The following is a 21,453-nucleotide window of genomic DNA, read 5'->3' as shown; positions in this document are numbered from 1 at the left end:
CCTAAAGAAATTTTTTGCGACAATGGCAGAAATTTTGTGGCAGCTGCAAGAGAGCTCAGCGAGTTTTTTAGCATATATTCTGACTCTATTGTAGGTTTTGCAGCTGATCAGGATATAAAGTTTAAATTCTCACCGGCTTACGCTCCTAACTTCAATGGTTACGCAGAGGCAGGCATAAAATCTGCCAAACATCTATTAAAACGTTCCTTGGGCAGCACACATATGACATTTGAGGAACTCACTTCTTTGTTTGCCCAAGTGGAAGCTATCCTCAATTCTAGACCCATTTCCCCCCTCTCTTCTTGTCCTACTGACCATGCAGCGCTCACACCTGGACACTTTCTCCTCGGCAGGTCACTGACGTCGCTTCCGGCTCCAATGCTAGAGGACATCAACCCTAGACGTCTGGACAGATACCAGCTGATCGAACAAACACGTCAAGTCTTCTGGAGAAGGTGGCAGGCGGAGTATGTCACTGAGCTGCAGTCCAGGTCAAAATGGAAAACCAGATGTAGAGACCTGAAGGAGGGAGATCTCGTCATTATCAAAGAGGACAACATCCCACCACTGGCCTGGAGGCTAGGACGGGTAATGAAGCTGCATCCTGGAGCTGACGGGGTGCCGCGAGTAGCGGACCTGACCACGGCGCGAGGAGTCATCCGGCGCGCTCTCAATCGGCTCTGCCTGCTGCTGGATGAAGAAGACAAGGCTTGAAAGCAGAGCTTTCAAGGGCCCCCAGTATGTTCGAGCGCGTACATCCCTAGCGCAGCTGCACGGCTACATCACTACAGCGGGGCGCGGGGGGAGCGCTCCCGGCGACGCGGCCGTGTGCGCTCGCCACTTGCCAAGGCGACAGGCGCGCGCGCACACGGGTCACACCGCTGACCACCATATTACGTTGCATTTGTTATAACTTATAAGTAATGTAATATTTTAATACAGTTTTATTGCAAAAACATCTTTTTCTATGTCCCGCTGACAACTGCCCATATAATAGCCAACAGTTCCTTCTCTATTGTGCTATATTTTTCTTCTGTAGGTGATAACGTTCTACTAGCAAATGCTATAGTTCTATCTGAGCCTATAGGTCCCTGTGACAAAACTGCACCGATTGCAAAGTTTGATGCATCAGTAGTCAAAACAAAAGGCTTAGAAAAATCAGGGAACTGTAATAATGGGGCATTTGTTAATAACTTTTTACACGTTTCAAAACATTCCATATAAGCTTCATCAAAAACAATTTTTCTTCCTTTTTTCAAACATAACGTCATAGGCCTGGTAATCTTAGCAAAATCCTTAATAAACTTTCTATAATAACCTATAAGACCGAGAAATCTTTTAATTTCAGTAACATTTTTTGGAAGGGGATATTGTAAGATAGCATCTATTTTATCAGTATTTGGCTTTAATCCTACCGACTGCGCCAATTAAATATGATGAGGATTTTTCTCAATAAGAAATATTCCACGAAAATGGAATAGTGCGAGCGTTAAGTAACCTGTAGTCGCCGCAAGGACGTCAGACATTATCCTTTTTAGGGGCAAGGTGGAGGGGTGAAGCCCAGGGACTGTCGGATGGACGAGCTGTCCCATTATTAAGCTTTAGTTGGAATTCCTGCTTAGCAGTTTTTAATTTATCCGGGGCTAGTCTACGCGGAGTGCAATAAATAGGTGGGCCGGGTGTACTGCGTATATAATGAACAGTATTCATTGATCAGTATTCATGAACAGTAAGTAGTTATCTCGGGGTAATTAGCGAGAATCGCGTGATACCTAGAGTCGCCCGTTGAAACTTTAATTGAAAAATTACAATTTAAATTATTTGCAAAACAATATGCACTATAACCTAAATTAGTTGTAAAATCTAAAAGTTTCTGATTTTTACAATCAATAATTAAATTATAATGACTAAGAAAGTCGACACCTATAATAGGTTTACTTACATTGGTTACAGTAAATCGCCAAGGAAAACTACGCCTTAAGCCTAGGTCTAAATTAAGATCTATAAAACCAAAAGTTTCTATTACACACCTTTAGCAGCACTTAAATTAAAGTTTGTCTTTGCACGGCGTTGGCGAAGCGCGGAACAGGGATAAACACTAAGGTCACTGCCGGTGTCCACTAGGAACTGGAGATGCGGTCCGTGACGAAGAGACGATCTGAAGCAACGCAGCAGTCACCAGTCGACATCAGCGACTACTCCCGGGGTTTCCCGACTTCGTGTGGAAGACGCACGGTTGTAAGCTTGTGGAAGCTTCGGGCCAGGGTTCCTTACTTCTTGTGGTACCAGCACAGGGGGTGCCGGCGGTAGCTGGACTCGGACCTGGAGCGTGGGCGCGAAGATGAACGGCGCCGGGGTCTGGAACATTGGGCTAAGCGAGTGTGCATCTCAAGCTGCAACGTGAGCCGTTCCACCATCTTCTTCAGCTCCGCTATCTCACTGATCTGCTGGGGTGAGTTCGAGGAAACTGCTGCGACGTGGGGACTGGTTATCTCCTGAATCCTGTCGGCGAGATCGGCAAGCTGTTCCAGGGTCTGGCCTATCTGAGAGGCTAGCACTGTCTGCAGGTTTTATACGTGGGAGAGCCATGCTTCGGCACGAATGGTCGCCGCACGCCGGCTCGACCGGAGAAATACCACGTTCTCACAGAAAACCGGCGTGAAACAGCGCTTGCGCTGTGTTTCGCCGAGTTAGTGAGTTTACCGGAGGCCCAATCCCCTACCCTATTCCCTTCCCTTCCCATCCTTACCTTCCCCTATTACCCTGTTCCCTCTTAAAAGGCCGGCAACGCACTTGCAGCTCTTCTGATGCTGCGAGTGTCCATGGGCGACGGAAGTTGCTTTCCATCAGGTGACCCGTTAGCTCCTTTGCCCCCTTATTTCATTAAAAAAAAAAAAAAAGGTGTTGAGGCAGACGGCTGATCCAGATAGACTGGATTAAGTCTTCACCAGGTCATGAAGATGCCGAATTGCGAAGGTTTCCTGTCGCCTAGCTGCTCATGGGTTAGAAGCTGGCGAACCTTCGTTTCTTTTGATGCGGAGAGTCGCTTTACGAGCTCGGCCTTTATGTAGTCGTATTTGTTAGAAGTCGGAGGGTTAATATTATGTCCTTTACGATCTTCGAGTGCGCAATATCAAGGTTATTGATAACACTTGTATACCTTTTCGCATCACTGGATATTTCTAAAAGATCGAACTGGCCTTCTAGGAGCGCGAACCATAGCTCCGGTTCTTCCGGCGAAAACGGTTGCACCTTCCAACACGCTGTTGATAGAGGTAGTCGCGACGCACGTTTTTCTTACGGCGCACGGTAACGCCGCCCTTCTGCGAGCACGCGGTAGCCGCCGAATCACTGTCACTTTCACTCATTGTTATATCACGTCGTGGTAACCACTTATAGCGAGTAAAAATACACTATTTAGTTATAGCAATAATTTATTGAGCTATTTAGACGTACATGAAAGGAAATATATTTCGGCGGGCTAGCTATCTCGCGTTAAATTCACAAGCGAACTGCAGCCCGGGCCGGCCGCGCAGCGATACGGCCTAGCGATAACACACCTACCACAGGCACACGCAATTTTTCGAGAAAGTGCTATAAAGAGAAGGTTCGAAAGTAACGAATTCAGAGGCAATAATTCATCGGTGATAGTGGGTACGGATGTCCCCCCCCCCCCCCCCCCATTTACTAATACTTGTTCGAGCAACAACTGAATAGTGTTGTTGCACTATCGATAGTTTCGCTATCGATGGTTGACCTTGAAAAACAGTCGATAGCGCGAACATCATATCGAAAATATCGACATGCTGAAATACTATCGATACTATCGATAGTATCGATAGCAAAAATAAGGCGATTCTATTGTTAATTATCAATAGTATCGATACTGTCGAAGTATGATACTATCGATACTTTCGATAGTATCGATAGTATTACCTCAAAATAGTCGATACTATCGATACTATCTACGATATATCTACGCGCTTCGATAGTATCGATAGTGTTGATTTAAAACTATCGACTAATTTTCGATAGTATCAACGAAATGAAAGAAGAGATGGTAAGTACATTGGCCAGCATATATAATTATCATAATATTTCCCTCTAATGTTTGGATATTAACGTTATAGAAAGTTTAAGAAATATGGATACGCAAAGTACGTTTCAAATAAGCACAGATTCGAAACATGGAGTAAAACGCACTGGTAAGTAAAATATCTTTCTTTTAGTTTCAGAAGGTACACTTTTCATAATAACATATATTTATCTATTAGAACGTACAGGATAGTACGTTATTGTACTTTAGCAGCATAAAATATTACAACACAACACCATATAATTTCACCTACAAAAATCATTACACCTTCTCCATTTCGTTTTGTTTCAGTGGACAATTGGACTCAAACGCGAGAAGCCAATATAACTATTCCCGAAAGAGGGTCCGAAAATATGCTGTCCTATTCGACTCGTAACTTACCATATGTTAACTACTATAGCAATCGACAAATATTGGATCCTCGCAATGAAGATATGGTCCGCATATTACTATATGAATTAGAGCGTCTCCCCGTAAACCTTCGTATCACGGCATTTACCGCGATGTTCAACGAAATAAAAAAGCTACAAGGTGAAGTTTCCTCTAATGAGACCGATTCAAAAAAGAATGCAAAAGAAAATTTAAAATTAACAATCATGAAAAACTTGAAAAGATTACATGGCGATAATTCAGAATAATAAATACTTTTTGCAACTCAAGTTTTACATAGTCAAAAGCTCATGAAGAAAAGACCTTGTTCTGCCTAAAATAGTTTCTATTTTGTCATGCTTTATGTGTTCGCAACTATGCAATTAGTTATTTAATTTGAGTGAGTAAAAACTTTTTTTTTTACTTAAGTTTTTTACCAAACTCAATATGGAGGTTTCAATTTCAAATAAACCAGTATTTTGAGAAATAATTTTTGTTTTATTAATCAAAGTCACATACACCTTTTAATTTAACTAAAATAATTAAAACAGACTTAACATTCTAAAAATAAGTAGTACAATTAAAAAAAACTTAAATCTTAATAGTACACAACTGTAGTGTGTTTTTGACTTAATTGCTGAGTATATAAAGTGTGAAATATATTTTAAAAAGTGTTATAGAAAACTATAATCAATATTTCTACATTATGTTGATTTTGAAAAGAATACTAGTTTAAAAAAAAAACCAAACAAAACAATTCAACTATGAAATTTGAAATTTTGAACCACCCTAAAATTGTGAATTACTTAGATACGTGAGCAAAAATTAATGAGTATGTCAGTTTTATTCACTTTATATTATAATAATCAGCCCCCCTACTCCGTAGAATATTAGCGTTGGCCTTGACGCGAAATAGGCGTTATCCCAAAACTATTAACTTTACAGTCTTGCACGAAAGTTGATATTTTTGCGTTAACGCCAATTTTCTGTCAACGTCCACGATAATATTCTTGTGGAGTAGGCCTATCAAATCTCAATAGTTACTATTTTAAAGCTATATAATTTTATAGTAGGATGAATCATATAATGAATTACTTAATGAAATCAGTCATTTATCTCTTGAATATTTAATGTAGCCTAGTTGTATATTTTTTCAAAAGCTTACAATTATTATTCAAAAACAGTAGTGCATTTATGTGCTTGCAACTTAAACGGTTACGGCGCTCGGTAATCAATTGTCCAGCTTTTGAGAAGATCCTTTCGGCAGGGGTTGAGGTTCCTGGTATAGTTAAATATTTTAGAGCTATATGTTTTAAATTATTTTCATTAAACACCCAAAACTCAATTGGGTATTCTGACCTCGGCAACAAAGGCTTCTCGAGATATTGCCGAAGGTCAATGATAGCGTCGGCTGTGTCTGAATGCTTTTCTTTATTTTGTTGTACATCTATGAACGATAAAAGACTATCTAATCGAGATTTTTTGGAGGAGCTGGAATCATCTTCTAAATCTTCTAATAAGCTTTCGTCAGTTCCACTACTGGAAGTAGCAATAACCTTCATTTTCTGTCTTGACGAAAGGTATGATGAATATTCTTTTTGGACATAAGATACTGCTCTTTCTATGTCAGTATCTGTTTTGAAGCCGACTTTCTTGAAATGAGGATTTAAAAGGGTTGATATAATACAAGCAGATCTATTTTCAAATGGTTTCAGTTTTTCATTGATGGAAGACCTCATATGTTGAATCACATTTCGTGCAGCTGCAGAAAAGTTTTCGTCTTCAAATTCTACTAGTTTTAAGCTCAATCCTTTTAATAGCGGAATAATTAATGATATCGTCACATATTGTTCGCCAGATATAGCCACTGTACTGGTATCAAAAGGATCTAAAAGTTTCTCGAGTTCATTAAGAAATATATACTCTTCTGCAGTTAAATTAGGCGGTGCATTAGGGAGCTGGCTGATAGCCAGAGTTAATTCTTCTCTTACGACTATCAGTCTTTTAATCATATAAAAAGCGCTATTCCATCGTATTTCAATGTACTTTATTAATTTAAGTTCGGGTTTCTTCATATCCCTTTGTATGGATTTTAATCTGTCAGATGCTAAAATACTTCTTTTGAAATAAGATACAATAGCTGAACATTTATCAATCAACATTTTAACATTAGGTTCAGTTAAGACATCTTTGATAACCAGATTTAGTGTATGTGCAAAGCACGGCATGTGACGAATTTTTAAAATCTGGGCAACTTTAACCATTGTGGAGGCATTATCAGTGACGAGAGCAACAATTTTACTGCGGCAATCCCACTCTTTTAAAATGCGATCTAAAACCTGCAAAAGAAATTTACATTATTGAAGAATGGCAGTTTCAGCTTCACTTTTAAATTTTTAAATACGAAGTGCCTGGTGATGAATTATATACGGTGTAAATCTTCATCGGATTAATGAATTTTAAGGCATAAATTAAGTTTCTACCAGTTGGGGGAAAAAAGTACATAAAAAAAGATGGTCAATTTATTGTTGACCAATTCAAAAATGAATTAGATTACATTGGCTCATAACATTAAACGTCAAATTGACGTGATGTTTCAACCTTAAAGAAATTGATGCTAAGTAACTTAAACATTTGCCAATGACAGGTTCTTATTATATAAGTAGTATTTTTACTAAAGGTAGCTTATATGATAAAGTATATTTTTAAGGTAATCGTGAATTAAAAACTTAAAAGGAATAAACAAATTGAGACAAATGCAAGAAAGAAAAAAAATTGTTGAAATATGTAGGTACATACTTAATTTCGCCTTATTTGTGTGCTGTTTGTGTGCATGTTTAGGTATGTGGGGTGTGTGGGAGTGTGTGCATGCGTTGTGCTATGATTTGAATTAGTATTGCTGTCATGCTTTTGTTATTATGTGATAGGGTGTGTGTGTATATCGTAGCAACTCAATTTCAACGAAAGCCCCAGAAACATTTTGTAATAACAATTGGCAACGCCAAGATTACAGCAACGCCCTCTAGCGGCCCTTAAAAACTATCTTATGGTAGATGTCAAATAGTTCCTTTTTATAGAACCCAACTTGTAGAAATATGCTATGATTACGTTTTTGTTTTATTTTTTCATAAGCTACTAAAATGGCATACTATCATTAGCAGGCGCGGCGTATTTATACGATACTCAAAATACACGGTGCTCTGCCATTCGCTTTTAGACAACCGACTTCAATTTTGTTGTCAAAGTTGTATTAAATAAATAATAAAAAATAAATACTTACTGCAGCAATATTATCAGCTGTATGTCTTTCTTCTATAATCGTCGTCTAAAAGTGTTAACCTGCTAACTCCAAAAGTACAAATTTTCAGGATACAAATAAAACATTCCTATTCTAAAAGTAGGCAGTAAAATGAAAAACTGTAAATACCGTTGGCGGGGAATAATTTGTATTTATTATTTTTATTATAAATAACATGCTGACTTGTATTTTTATAAAGTTATCGAAAAAAAGAGGAGTTATAACAATTTATTTTTACAATAATACCATGGAGAGCAACCCAGATACGGAGTTATCATCTTTTATTTTTTACAACAGTCTAATTAAATTACTTTAGTATAACAAATTTTACTTAAAAACAATATTTTTATAATATATTTAACGAAATGAATATAATATTCAGAATCTTTTTTTTTCTGATTAACTTATAATATTATAACCAAAGCCTAATGTGGCAGACTATCATAAAATTCATGGTAATCTTTTGGAAGAACTAATTTGATCTGTTGTAAGTCCTGGAACTTGCGATCTTTTATGGGTAATCGATTTTCGTGTAGATTTTCCAATTCATGGTAGTATTTAGGATTGACAGTGGTTTTTCGTTGTGGCAGCTCTGACCACAGTTCAGCAAATCTCAATTTGTAAGAAATAATACCGGTAGGGCTGTACTTGAGTGCACGAATATCATTTACTTTTGCATCTCCAACTGACCTTCCTGGTCTTATAGTTTTGTAGGATTGGACAGTATCAAACTTTTTTTGGCACTCACAGCCATCAGAATAAAATATAATTCTATTACATCCAGCTGGCAAATTTGGTATAACTTTATTTTCTAAAAAATCCACCCAAATGGAAGCAAATTATTCAGCATTCATGCCACCCTCACACTCATTCCACAAATAGGAGTAGGCGTCCTTGTTTTTTAAATTTTTAAAGCACAAATTGTGGACCTGTAACTTTGTCTTATAGTACAAAACGCTTACTTTTGACACAGGACAAAGTAAAACTGCCTGTGTATCGACAGCAAAGACAACACAATTGTCCGAATCTTTGTCATTAGCCTTTTCTTTTCTAGCATCATCTTTTCTCTCCATGTGTAAGCGGTACTCGGTTTCTTCGACATTTCCTTGTTTGTATTTAGCACATTTTTCACATTCGTCCTTTTTGGACGAAATAAAGAAATTTTTCTTTCTTCCATAATTTTATAGAACGCTGTGCTTGATAATGGTTCTGAGTTACGCGTACGACACCAGTCTGATTCATAAAAATCATAAAGAGACTTTTTGGTCTGCCACTCAGGTAATAGATAAACTCTCGACGTAGATGAACGGCAATAGTGTGATTCCATAACTGGAAGAGCATCAAAGAATGCCGTTAGGTTTTTTTGCTTCTCTTCATGAGGATTAACGTTCTGCAATGCGACACGTTGTTGTTGGGGTTTCCTGTCAGTTTTCATGTTATTCTTCCAACCATGCACTGTCATTCTTCCAATATTAAGTGTGTTAAGAAACATGGTTTGGCAAACTCTTAACTTGACATCTTCATCTCCTGTTAAATAATATACCAAAGACTGAGTTCTTCTTGACTCTTCGGAATTCTTTCGGCCTCTTGGTCTTTTTATTTGAACACTTTGCACATGCTCGTTAACGTATACCTTCTTTTCTCCCCACGTCAAGGTCTTCCAAAACTTTGTAAAAATTTCTCTTCTGGTTTTTTCTTGTATCTCTTTGCACTTCAGACTTTTTGACTCTTTGCATTTGCATCGCTCTTTTATATTTCGTGGTTCTTTTTCTTTCTCATAAGTCCATTTCGAATCAATTTTTACTCTTCCATAATATTTTTGACCATTTTCCCTTAGGCTCCTGTTTTTTTCCGCAAACCATGTTTTGCGATCAACCTTAGTTTTTTTGTTTCTGTTTTTACTTTTTATAGGAAACTCTCCATCAGAATCTGTACTTGAATATGGCACCAAAGGCTCGTTATTAGTGATGTCCTGTAAACAGTCGGTGTCGATCATTTCAATATCGACGTTCTCAACTTCAGTGAGACCCATCTCTTCCAGGTTTGACGTCTGGAGAGTTTGAATATTATCCACTGTAGAAATCTGTAAAATATCCTCGTCATGCCGCGGGTTCGTATTGAACTGAAACACTTCGTCACCGGGGTTAATAGGCATTAAAAGGAAGTCGGAAGAAGTAGCAGATACGGCGTCACTTGGGAAACAATAGGTATTTGCAACTGAAGAAGATGGTTTAGACGAGCTTTGAGGTGGATGTAATGGGACACTGACAATACAATCGTCAGTGTTAATTTTACTTAGGGTATGACCATGTCCTATTGCTTGAACGTCATTGTATTTGGTAGGTGTTAAAACCACTTTATCATTTGGAATGACAGTGTCAAGATCTAAGAGGGTCAAGCTGTCAGAGCTATTTTCAGCACCTTTAAAAGCATAAGAATTCACAATATAAGCCATGCTTGAAGAAGTGTTACTTGAATCAGGCGGAGTTTCATTAATACACATTTGGGCTATGCGTTTCCCTCTAGAGTACTTAAATAAAACATTGCCTCTATCTTTATCCATCTGCAATAAAAGTAAACCTATATTAGCATGCAAACCTGGCGCAAAGGATAAATTAATAGCTTAGCAGTTTTATCTAGGCTTAAGTCTTCTGTAGACTTAAGGCATCTGGCGAAAATGAGAGTAAAAATTCAATGAGACGAGAAGCCTTTACTAAATTTTATTTAAGTTGATATAATAATTTTGCATAGTTAATAAAATCAGACGTTACTTTTTGGAAATCTATAGCATACAATTTAATTAATATCTAGCAACATCCCGCCAAAAATACCCACAACCTACAAGCAAATGTGTGAGTGCACGCATAAGCATGCGTAAAGCACCTCTCTCCTCCCACACTGCTTAAGCATACACTCAGAGACAAGATCGTGCAAACACCACCACCACACACATTTGCTTGCAGGTTGTGGGTAGTTTTGGCGGGATATTGCTAGATATTAATTAAATTGTATAGTAATTTTGCAATCAGCACAACTCTTTTCTTTCAACAGAAGTGAAATGATAACTCCATAATTTAAAGCAATTACAAACATTATCGTAAAGGAAAATCTGTTAACTCCAGTAAACAAATGGAGCAATTATTTACAAATAGGTTATTAAAGTTATTACTTCTCATAAACCGTATTGTTTAACTGATTGATGTGTAAAAAACACTTAATATGGTACTTACCTTTCATAAATAGTACCAAAACAGACGTATACCTTGTTTTGTATTTCTTTTCCAATAAGATAGAGCGGACAACTTGTCCTAGCAAGCGCGTTCGAACAAAATGGCGGAGTTGACAACTTTTACGCGCGAAAATTTGACACAGTGGAGTTATCAGATATGATTGGGCGTGTTTTTTGTTGTTTTGTATTAGTCTTATGGATTTATCATTTTCTACAATTGCAGGGCTTTTTTTTCTCTTTCCAACGATACCAAAAACTTAAAACTGATAAAAATGGAATTAGCAGCTTAACACTTTTAGACTGTAGCTTCCAAAATTGCAGCTTCAAGTCGTTGATTTTTTATAAAATGGGCAGTTACTGCTAATATTCCTTGATTGTTTTTCGATGACCACATATCTGTGGTCAACGCAATATTATCGACACTTTTCAAAAGTTCGTGTAACTTTATTTTTTCTGTTAAATATAGTTTTGGAAGTAGTTTAGTAGTTATTGATAATCTAGATGGCAACTGGTATTTAGAATCCAAAGCAGCAACAAATTCCTTTAAGCCCTCGCGCTCAGATAGCCGAAGTGGTTCCATATCTCTGGCTATCATTTTAGTGAATAATAAATCTAAACGCTTTTTTCTTGTTGAACAAGGATTATAATATTCAATTGACGAATCCGGATTTTCCTCAACCAGGCTTGTATCGGCTGATTCGAAGCTACTCTGTTCATTTGAAGTAGATGGAACTTGATATTTTTCGGGATGTTTCCTCATAATATGGTCTTTCATATTTGAAGTGTTTTTGCTATATTTATACTCTCCAAAACAGTAGTTACACTTTATTTTCATATCACTTATTTTTTCAAAGTGCTGCCACATAATAGATTTCATTTTGGGTTTCTCCATTTTCTGCTCTTAGTTAACAATTCACTCACACACAACAAAACCTTCAACTTTAAGTATAACACTATTCCTAATAGGTTGGTGGTAGGTAGGCAAAGAAATATTAAATAAAAATCAATGGCAGATACATTAATGTTGCCAGGTTAATAATGTGTAATACCTATATGATCATCACCTATTTAACCTTTAATGGAAAAGTAATAGTATCGTTAAATGTTTGACTATCGATAGGGCAAAACTATCGATACTATCGATAGTATCGATAGTATTGCTCTCTATCGATAGTATCACATAAATTTGTCTATCGATACTATCGATAGTATCGATACTATCGATAGTGTTTTGTTAGAGAATAGTAAAAGTCTTGAATTATACATTGAGCGATATTTATTCGAGCAGAGTTTTACCTTACATGTCTCAAAGTTAATTACAGAATCAATCAATCAATGCAATAAAGCTTGCTTTTATACCATTTTACACAAAAGAAACGAACTTCCGTTGACAATTCAGATACTTATAGCAAAATCATAAAGAAATACATTAAAATTAAGAATGGCTAAGAATAAGTTAAGTACATAATTCTAAATATTAATTAATGTGGTTCTCATATTTTAGGAAGTTATAACGGAAGCAAATAATCCTCCGGCCCATTTATAACTAACTAATTGTCAAAATCAAGTACCTTACTTATTAATATTTAAAATATTAATAATCACTTATTAAAATTATAAATAGTGACTAACATTATATACTGATTTAAATAAATAAATATAATATCATGTAGCTTGTCCATTGACATCCGCTAACACTCGGCCATCCTGCATTAGGAGTGTCCCACGACGTTCCCATGGTTTGCTCCCCTGTGCTGTACCAGTGCCAGAACTGCCAGTGGTCTGAAACAGCGGAAGACATCGAAACAGTATTTTGTAAAAAAGAAGTAAAATATAATACATTGATGTCAGAAAAATCTACTAGTATCACATCTCATCTCCAGCCAACACGTGGCATTTCTGAAGCCTAAAGGTAATTTATGCATTTTTATTTTTGTTGTATTTTTATCGGTAACATAATATTTTGTCACGCAGACAACTTTACTATTGTAGTAATTAAATTTAGTTCAATTTTAGAATATTTATAAGGTCACACAGACTTAGTAGGTCACGTAGACAGCGATCACGTAGACAGCGATCACGTAGACAGCGATCACGTAGACATCGGTCACATAGACGTCGGTCACATAGACGTCCGTCACGTAGACGTCCGTCACGTAGACGTCCGTCACGTAGACGTCCGTCACGTAGACGCCAGTCACGTAGACGCCAGTCACGTAGACGCCAGTCACGTAGACGCCAGTCACATAGACGCCAGTCACATAGACGCCAGTCACATAGACACCAGTCACATGGACGCCAGTCACATAGACTTTATTTTAATTTAGAACTAAACTGATGCTTTGACTATGTTTTTAATATTTTTTGTAACTGTTTGGTCACAGAGACTTGAATTATCGCTTGTTGGCGAGAAGCTTGACATAATTCAAAAAGTGCAATTTTTGGGTATGGTGATTTTAAAGTTTAAAAATTAAATAAAACTTTTTACCCACCCAAACCAAAATTTTCCTCGTCCAAACTCTCATTTTCCCAATCCTTGACTATGCCGACTCCTGCTACTTAGACCTGACCGAAGAGCTTTTGACAAAATTAGAACGTTTGCAAAATCTTTGCATACGCTTCATTTTTGGCTTAAAAAAGTTTGACCACATATCAGCTCATAGGTCAAAACTTAAGTGGCTTCCTATCCGTCTCCGTCGCAATTCCCATATCCTTTGTCTACTGTACAATATCCTGTATAACCCCCTCTCTCCCTCCTACCTTGTTGAACGTTTCAATTTTTCCCGACCACTCCATACCCCATGCAGGTCCAATATTAGAACAAACCTTTCACTCCCATCCCATCGTTCCAACTTCTACTCATACTCCTTCACCGTTCATGCAGTCAGATTGTGGAACTCGCTTCCCCACACTGTTCGTGATAGCTCTACCATCGGTGTGTTTAAGAGACGCCTAAAGGAGCACTATCTTCATGAATCTCAATCCATTTAAGTACCGTTATTAAATATACATATAGTATTTATGTATTATAGACATATTGTATTTTTGGCGAAGACGTATTAATTATTTAAAAAAAATTAATCAAAATACAAAAAATATTTTAATGCACTAAATATAAATTTACAAATTAACAGAAATTAAGAAAAACGAAATTATCGACACGACACACGAGATGTTCACGGCACGAAAGCTCGATGAGCAAAGAGGGTGACCGGCGCAAGCGCTCTGCTTATATAGCTGGGTTGCCAACATGGCCGCCTTCGGGACTTCTTTATGCTAACACGGCCTCTCCTGACGAGGGGCCGTTCTCGGCCACATCTGCACCACCTTCCTCGACGAAGGATGTCTCCGATGGTGTGCTACCATCAGGATGTTCCTCAATATGCACATAGCTTGGTCCAGCTGCATTTTCTTCACCCTCAACAGATTCCTCGGAAGTTTCGTTATCCGCAACTGAAATGACATAAATCTCATTTAATAAAACAATAAATCATAGCTTCGCTTTTATTCTCCAACCAAGAGCAAACATAATGAAATTTACTTGGTTGCCACTAAAAGCAAGGTGAACTAAACAATAGTATAGACTTTTGCTTTCATAAGTGTCGATGTTCATTTTAAAAATCCTCACGATCAAAAGTACTATTATTGATCTATCGGCTAAACTATAATATTATCTAATAGGATCAGTGGAGCAAGGCTCAACACACAGCGGAGCAACGCTCGACGCACTGCGGAGCAACGCTCAACGCACAGCGGAGCAACGCTCAACGCACAGTGGAGCGGCGCTCGACACATATACAGCAGAGCATGGCTCTATGCCTCCTTACATGTATACACTTCAAGTAAATGACTAAGACAACACTTACTGTCAAAAAACGTGGCGCACGACTCGGGGGTCCATTCTCCACGCCAAACTACCATATGCTCGGCAGCGGCCTGCGTTGTTTTGCCATAGGAGTTGCCAAGTAGTCGTAGTTGGTAGCGGTTGTGCTGTAAAACCTTAGTAACACAATAAGGACCCCTCATACCAGAGTCTAACTTCCCAGTCATCTGTGCGTTTTTAATGACGAAAACTAAGTCATTTTCCTTGAAGGTGCGAATAGTTTTGCGGCTCTTATTGATGTAGGCATCTTGTTTTTGCCTGTTTTGCTCCAACAGGCTGGTAGTTCGTTGTCTACGTAATTCACGTAAACCTTCGCGGTTAGGTCGAGTATTTTCTACTGCGACATCACGAATCAAAGCCCGTATAATAGGGGTGGTGCCGTCAATACCCACTAGTACTTGTAAAGGTGAAGTTTGTGTGGTTTTATGTTTAGTAGAATTTATAACAAGCTGTAGCCGCCACAAGCAGTCGGACCACTCCTTTTTGTTACCGGCCTCAATACGCAACATATTTAAAACAGTCCTACAGTATCTCTCTACCTGACCATTTTCAGCGTGCATTTCGGGTGTGATAAAATGAATTTGACATCCCATCTCGTTTACCCATTTTTGGAAGCTCATACTCTCGAACATACGGCCTCGATCACAAACTAACAATTTTGGTGTGCCGAATAAAGATACAGAATTGGAAAAAATCTGTTTTAACTCGTTTGTGTCTTGTCGTTTCATTGGATAAAGTAAACAATATTTAGAATATGAATCTACATGCAGCAAAACATATTTAAAACCATTAGATTCGGGTAATGGACCAAGTATATCTACATGAACATTACTAAACGGAGTATCTGGCTTATGCCAAGAAGCTATTGGTTGTTGAGGAGCGCGGGGAATTTTCTTAGAGGATAAGCACACTAAGCAGTGACTAGTATATTTTTTTGCGAAAGCACGAAGCCCCGGAAACCAAAAGTGACGTAAAATTAGTTCCACAGTTTTATCATAACCTATATGTTCGTGTTGATCATGAAAGATACGTAAGAGGCTTAAACGATGTCCTTTTGGGATATAGCATAAGAGTCTGGGCTCCTCACCTATTGGAGCGTATTTGTAATAAAGTATGTCGTTTCGAACGACGTATCTAGACGAGTCAAGCTCATTGTTATTTACTTTTTCAATTAAAGTACGCGTTTCATCGTCAGCAGATTGCGCGATCTGGGCCCAATTCCGCGGTCGTGTTATCTGGCGAACGTCAGCAGGATTTCTACTTAAGAAATCCGCGTGTTGCATCAATGCACCTTTTCTATATTCGATAACAAAATTAAAATCCTGCATATACATCCACCAGCGGGCGACACGCGGAAGTAGGTCCTTCTTATTTTTAGTCAGTTTTAGTGCATTGCAATCGGTGACGATTTTAAACGGAATTCCGAGTAAATAATGCCGAAAGTGTTGGAGAGCTCTCAAGACTGCGAGAGTCTCGAGCTCATAGGAATGGTATCGTGGTTCGGCGCCCTGCGTGGTTCTACTAAAATACTCGACTACACGACGTCGATTATTAGAATGTACCTGAATGAGCACAGCGCCGTACCCGATAGCACTCGCGTCAGTGTGCAATTCTGTGGGGAGTGAAGGGTTGAACACCGCAAGCACCGGCTCGCTAGTTAAACAGTCGATTAAGTATTTCCGCACTTTTTCCTGCTCCTCACCCCACTGGAATGGCACACCGTTTCGTGTTAAATACGCTATGGGCGCGGTTTTAGATGCGTAACCCGGTATATATCGGCGGAAATATCCGGCTAGCCCTAGGAGCTGTCGTACCTGTCGCACGTTCGTGGGAACCGGTGAATCAATGAGAGCTTGAATTTTACGTTCGCTTGGCCTCACCTGACCTTGGGATATCTTACGCCCCAAATACTCCACCTCTGTTGCCACGAACGTACTCTTTTTCAGGTTGATGGAAAATCCAGCTGTAGTCAAAGTTTGGAGTGTCTCACGTAAATTTTCGATTGCCTCGTCGATCGTGTTAGCTAATACAAGGACATCGTCGACGTAAACCAGGACTTTGCCACTTTCGATCAATGTTTTCAAAGTTTTGGTAATTATTCTTTGATAGACGACCGGAGCGTTGGCTAGACCAAAGGGCATCTTCAAGTATTCGTACTGACCCTCGGGCGTAACGAAGGCCGTTTTCGGTATAGAATCGCTATCCAATCCTATTTGATGAAAGCCAGTTGCCATATCCAGGCAACTGAAGAACTTACATTTACCAAGTCGATCAATATGATCTTGAATCAACGGTAATGGATAGCGATCCTTCACCGTTATTGCATTTAACGCCCGGTAGTCTACACAAAGCCGATCCTTACCATCTTTCTTTTTGACAAGAATAATGGGGCTGGCATATGGAGATTCGGACTCGCGTATCACCCGCTTATCTAATAGATCGCGTATTATTTCTCGAACCCTCATTTTCTCGTCAATAGAAAGCTTGTAAGGCCTATAATGTACTGGGACATCACTCGTTAATTCGATGTGCATACTGCCCGTATTAACGGTAGTTGAGGCGGTACCCACGATAAAACTATCTTTAAACTGATTAATTACCTCATAAAGCTTATCCCGATCGATTCCTTGCAATGGCGTATCAATCGACAACGGATCGTCAGATCGAACAATTAACACAGTACTCACTGAATTCGTATTACACACCCGAGTAATTCTTTGTTCATTATTCACACGTATATAAGCCACTCCGTCCCTATTTAAAACGTCCGTTCCTATCAAAATTGGCACATTTATACAACCCGTCGGAACAACAAATAAATCAACTTCTAACGAGATATCACTGAATTCGATCACTAATGTCACGTAACTAGTGCAAACAATGTTTTGATTACCGATACCGCGCAAAAGTTGATATGTGGGTACCCGCGCGCAATTAAAATGTTTTACCGCAAATTCTGAAATTAACGAGATATGGGAGCCACTGTCTATTAAAACGTCAGTCGGAATACCTTGTACGACCGCGGTAGTGAGATCACTATTAATTGAGCCTTCAATTTCACGACAGAAATTTACATTTTTTGTATTACGAAATTCCGATCTCTGTTTAGCAAAACAAGTCGTGACGTCGTGACCGGTTTTCTTACAAAAAGCGCACACAGTTAATGAAGTATTAATATTACTCGTAGTATTTGAACTTATCGTAGAACCGGTATTGTTTTCAGGCTTAGGACGTTTCGGACAAAGTTTTTGTACGTGACCGACGTTACCGCATGTATAACATTTTAAATCACGTCTGGTATGGGTTTGACTAGGCGTAGCACTACGTTTACGATTATTGAAATCTACAAATTTACTACGCGAAGGACGCACAGGATCACGGAATGCACTCGGTTTCGGTTTAGTGTAAATAGACAAAAATTCAACAAGGTCTTTAGATGTAAGTCGAGCATTCATGGCTGTAGCACGAATCTGCGGATCGCAAATGCCGCGAATAACAATAGCAACGATTAAATCATCGCTCAAGCCTTTTACTATGTTCAAGCGTAAAAGCGAGCGTCTAGCATATTCCGCGTATGTAGCAAAGCGATCAGAATTCGTACTCATAACCTCATAAAGTATGTTAGCGACATCGATTCTTCGCGAGCACAATGGCTTAAATTCTAATTTAAAATTGGTCCAACTGCGATCACTGGTGACCCAGTCGTTCAGCCAACTACGGGCGTCCCCTTTTAAACAGTTAGCTATTCTCGCTAAGCACTCGTTATCGTCCCACCCGTTGATCGCGCGAGCTTTTTCAACTTCTTCACACCAAGAATCGATGTCGTGTAAGCTCGGATCGAAATTTGAAATGTAATAATGGTTGGATCTTACTTTTGATAGCACGCCGAGTGCTTCGATGATCCTGTCCGTCGGGTCGAGGGTAGGTAACGAACTCGCGGTGGACGTTTCGGCAGCACTGGCGGTAAATTCCGGCGGTGGAACCGTTTCCGACGGTGCTGATGGCTCGGACGCCACGTGGTCGGGCTCGATAGCAAGCGCGCGCACGGAGCCCACGCTGGCCGATGGGATGGCGCGATCCTCCAACGACCGTAGTCGCGCGAGGATCGTGCCTATCTGTTCCTGCAAGTTGCTATTCGAGCTCTCGTCGCGACGCGTAGCCCTACCGCCACTAGCACGTGTTCGGCGTCCGGACATTATTTAAACTTAGAATTATTAACCACTACAATTTAAAAAATGTCACTCGCTGCCACCAGCTGCGGGAATAGGCAAAAGAGCTCTATCCCACTTCTGATTTTGGCGAAGACGTATTAATTATTTAAAAAAAATTAATCAAAATACAAAAAATATTTTAATGCACTAAATATAAATTTACAAATTAACAGAAATTAAGAAAAACGAAATTATCGACACGACACACGAGATGTTCACGGCACGAAAGCTCGATGAGCAAAGAGGGTGACCGGCGCAAGCGCTCTGCTTATATAGCTGGGTTGCCAACATGGCCGCCTTCGGGACTTCTTTATGCTAACAGTATAGTATTTATTATTATTATTTATAATTAATATAGTATTATTATTATTATTAGTTATGTAAGTATATAACATAGATTCAAAGTTTAATTTTGTATTTGTGCACGCCCTATCTGATGTCTTATGTCACATCTCTCTCCGTAGGGCTGCTGTAAGAAATTTCTTTGGAAATAAGCAGTCCTTTGTGTCGTTTTTCTGTGTCAATTTCTATGTAAATACTGTCTTGTGTGCAATAAATGTTTAAATAAAAAAAAAAAAAAAAATAATAAATGTAAATTACAATATTCATTGTAACATTGACTATGTTAAATCTTCTCCTGATTTATTAGTCTCAATGTAAAACTAAAATACTAGGCTAAAATGAAAGTAGTCTTGTTACAATTTCAAGTTTTCAGCAATAGAGTGTCTTTAGTGACGTTATTGCAGAAACAAAATAGTATTTTGATTGTGGTATTTAAACATAAGTCTATATTGATATTAAATATTTTATTTAGATGGGTTCTTAGTGAAAATACGTCATTATTGAAAATAATTATGTTTATTTTCAGTCTTTTAATTTATAGCTGTACACTTACTGCAGGAAACTTAACTAGGTAAAAAAATAATCAACAATAACTTTCAGTTAAACATAAATCACATTTTTTTAACTTAAATCACTTCAACTTTTGTCATAAATTTAACACAACAATAACTTTACATTTTAACTTAACTTAAACTTTTGTCATAAATTTAACACAACAATACTAACATAACAATAACTTTCATTTAAACTTAAATCACTTTGGCAAAGCAATTTAACAGTAACTTTCAAATTTTACTTACATAATATCTAATAATAAAAAATATTAAAAAAAATCAACACTGCTTACTACTAACTCAATTAACTACGACTTTAAAGAGAGTTATAAAAAGGAGCGTAATATCTGGGAATGGCATTTTTTCTAATCAACTCTAACAAACCATCTTTTTTCTTTTTATTGAATCCTGGTTTTACGTCGTACGCTTTTTTAACTTCAACATTTACTGTTTTTTTTCTTTTTTATCACTTCCGCTTTTTTAAATTGTTGCTGTTCATAAGAAGTTTTAAAAAATAGGGCGCGAGGATGATTTTTATTAACCTTCACAACTTTTAAGTCTGCTATTTTGATAGTGTTTCCTTCTTCATCCTTTGTTATGTTTACACCCATTTGAGAACAGACACCTTTCCAATCGAGAAAATCATCATTGCTCATTATATTTACCTGAAATGGTGTAGGGTTTGATCTAGCAACTTTAATTGCACTAATAAAAGCCTCAGGGGTGTACATTGGACCACTTTTGATTTGCTTTTTAACCTGCCTTTCAATGAGGGAATGTGCAGAGTCACCCTCGTTTTGGGTGTGTCCTTTGATTAAATATTTGTGAGTAATTGTTTTTATGTTTGGGTAATGTTGCACAGCAAACATGTACATAGACAACATCATTTTATTTTTTTGCTGACCAACACAGTTATCAGAATAAAATATTACGTCAACTGTGCTGTTCTTTTGGGACACATTTTGTAGATATTTAAAAACGCATGTACCTAGATCATTAACACCCCTATTGGCTGTAGCTTCATCCCAAACATAACACTCTACATCTTTAGAATGAAGGTCGTAGATAGTGAAATTGAATACATTTAGTTTGCTAACATAATAAAATAACGAAGTGTCTCCTTTGGGGCATTGGAACACAGCCTGCATGTCGTATACAGCTACAATTATGTCTTTATTTTCCTTGTCCATATTTTTTTCTAATCGACATAGGTTTTTTTCTTTTAGGTGCCTATCATACTCTTGCTTTTTATTTTCTTTTTCTTCGCCTTCACAGTTTTCATAGGCAACGCAAGTATCACAACGATCTTTCTTTGGTTGGAAGACGGAAATATTATATTCTTCAGTAAAAATCCTGTAGAACAGAGTATAGTTCCCGTATGGAATGCTTTTAGACTTACAGATTTCCATGTAGTCTTTATGGATATCGGCAATTGATCTCCCACCATCTATATATTCTTTGGATGTGGTCG

General features: G+C 38.1%; 1 protein-coding gene across 1 annotated transcript; it reads left to right on the top strand.

Annotated features, from left to right (window-relative positions):
• Positions 1-838, top strand: LOC121725264. Its single transcript, XM_042112131.1, has one exon. It carries the CDS (start codon positions 223-225, stop codon positions 712-714), a length of 492 nt encoding a protein of 163 aa, XP_041968065.1. The 5' UTR covers positions 1-222; the 3' UTR covers positions 715-838.
• Positions 839-21,453: the final 20,615 nt, after the last annotated feature.

The sequence above is a fragment of the Aricia agestis genome, chromosome 3 (assembly GCF_905147365.1).
Source record: "Aricia agestis chromosome 3, ilAriAges1.1, whole genome shotgun sequence".
NCBI classification, from domain to species: Eukaryota; Metazoa; Arthropoda; class Insecta; order Lepidoptera; family Lycaenidae; genus Aricia; species Aricia agestis.
The sequence above is the reverse complement of the archived record's forward strand: the minus strand, read 5'-3'. Positions and strand labels throughout refer to the sequence as shown.

What these genes read in the sequence shown, in the direction of transcription:
- LOC121725264 (XM_042112131.1), top strand. Translation starts at nt 223, where the DNA reads ATGACATTTGAGGAACTCACTTCTTTGTTTGCCCAAGTGGAAGCTATC.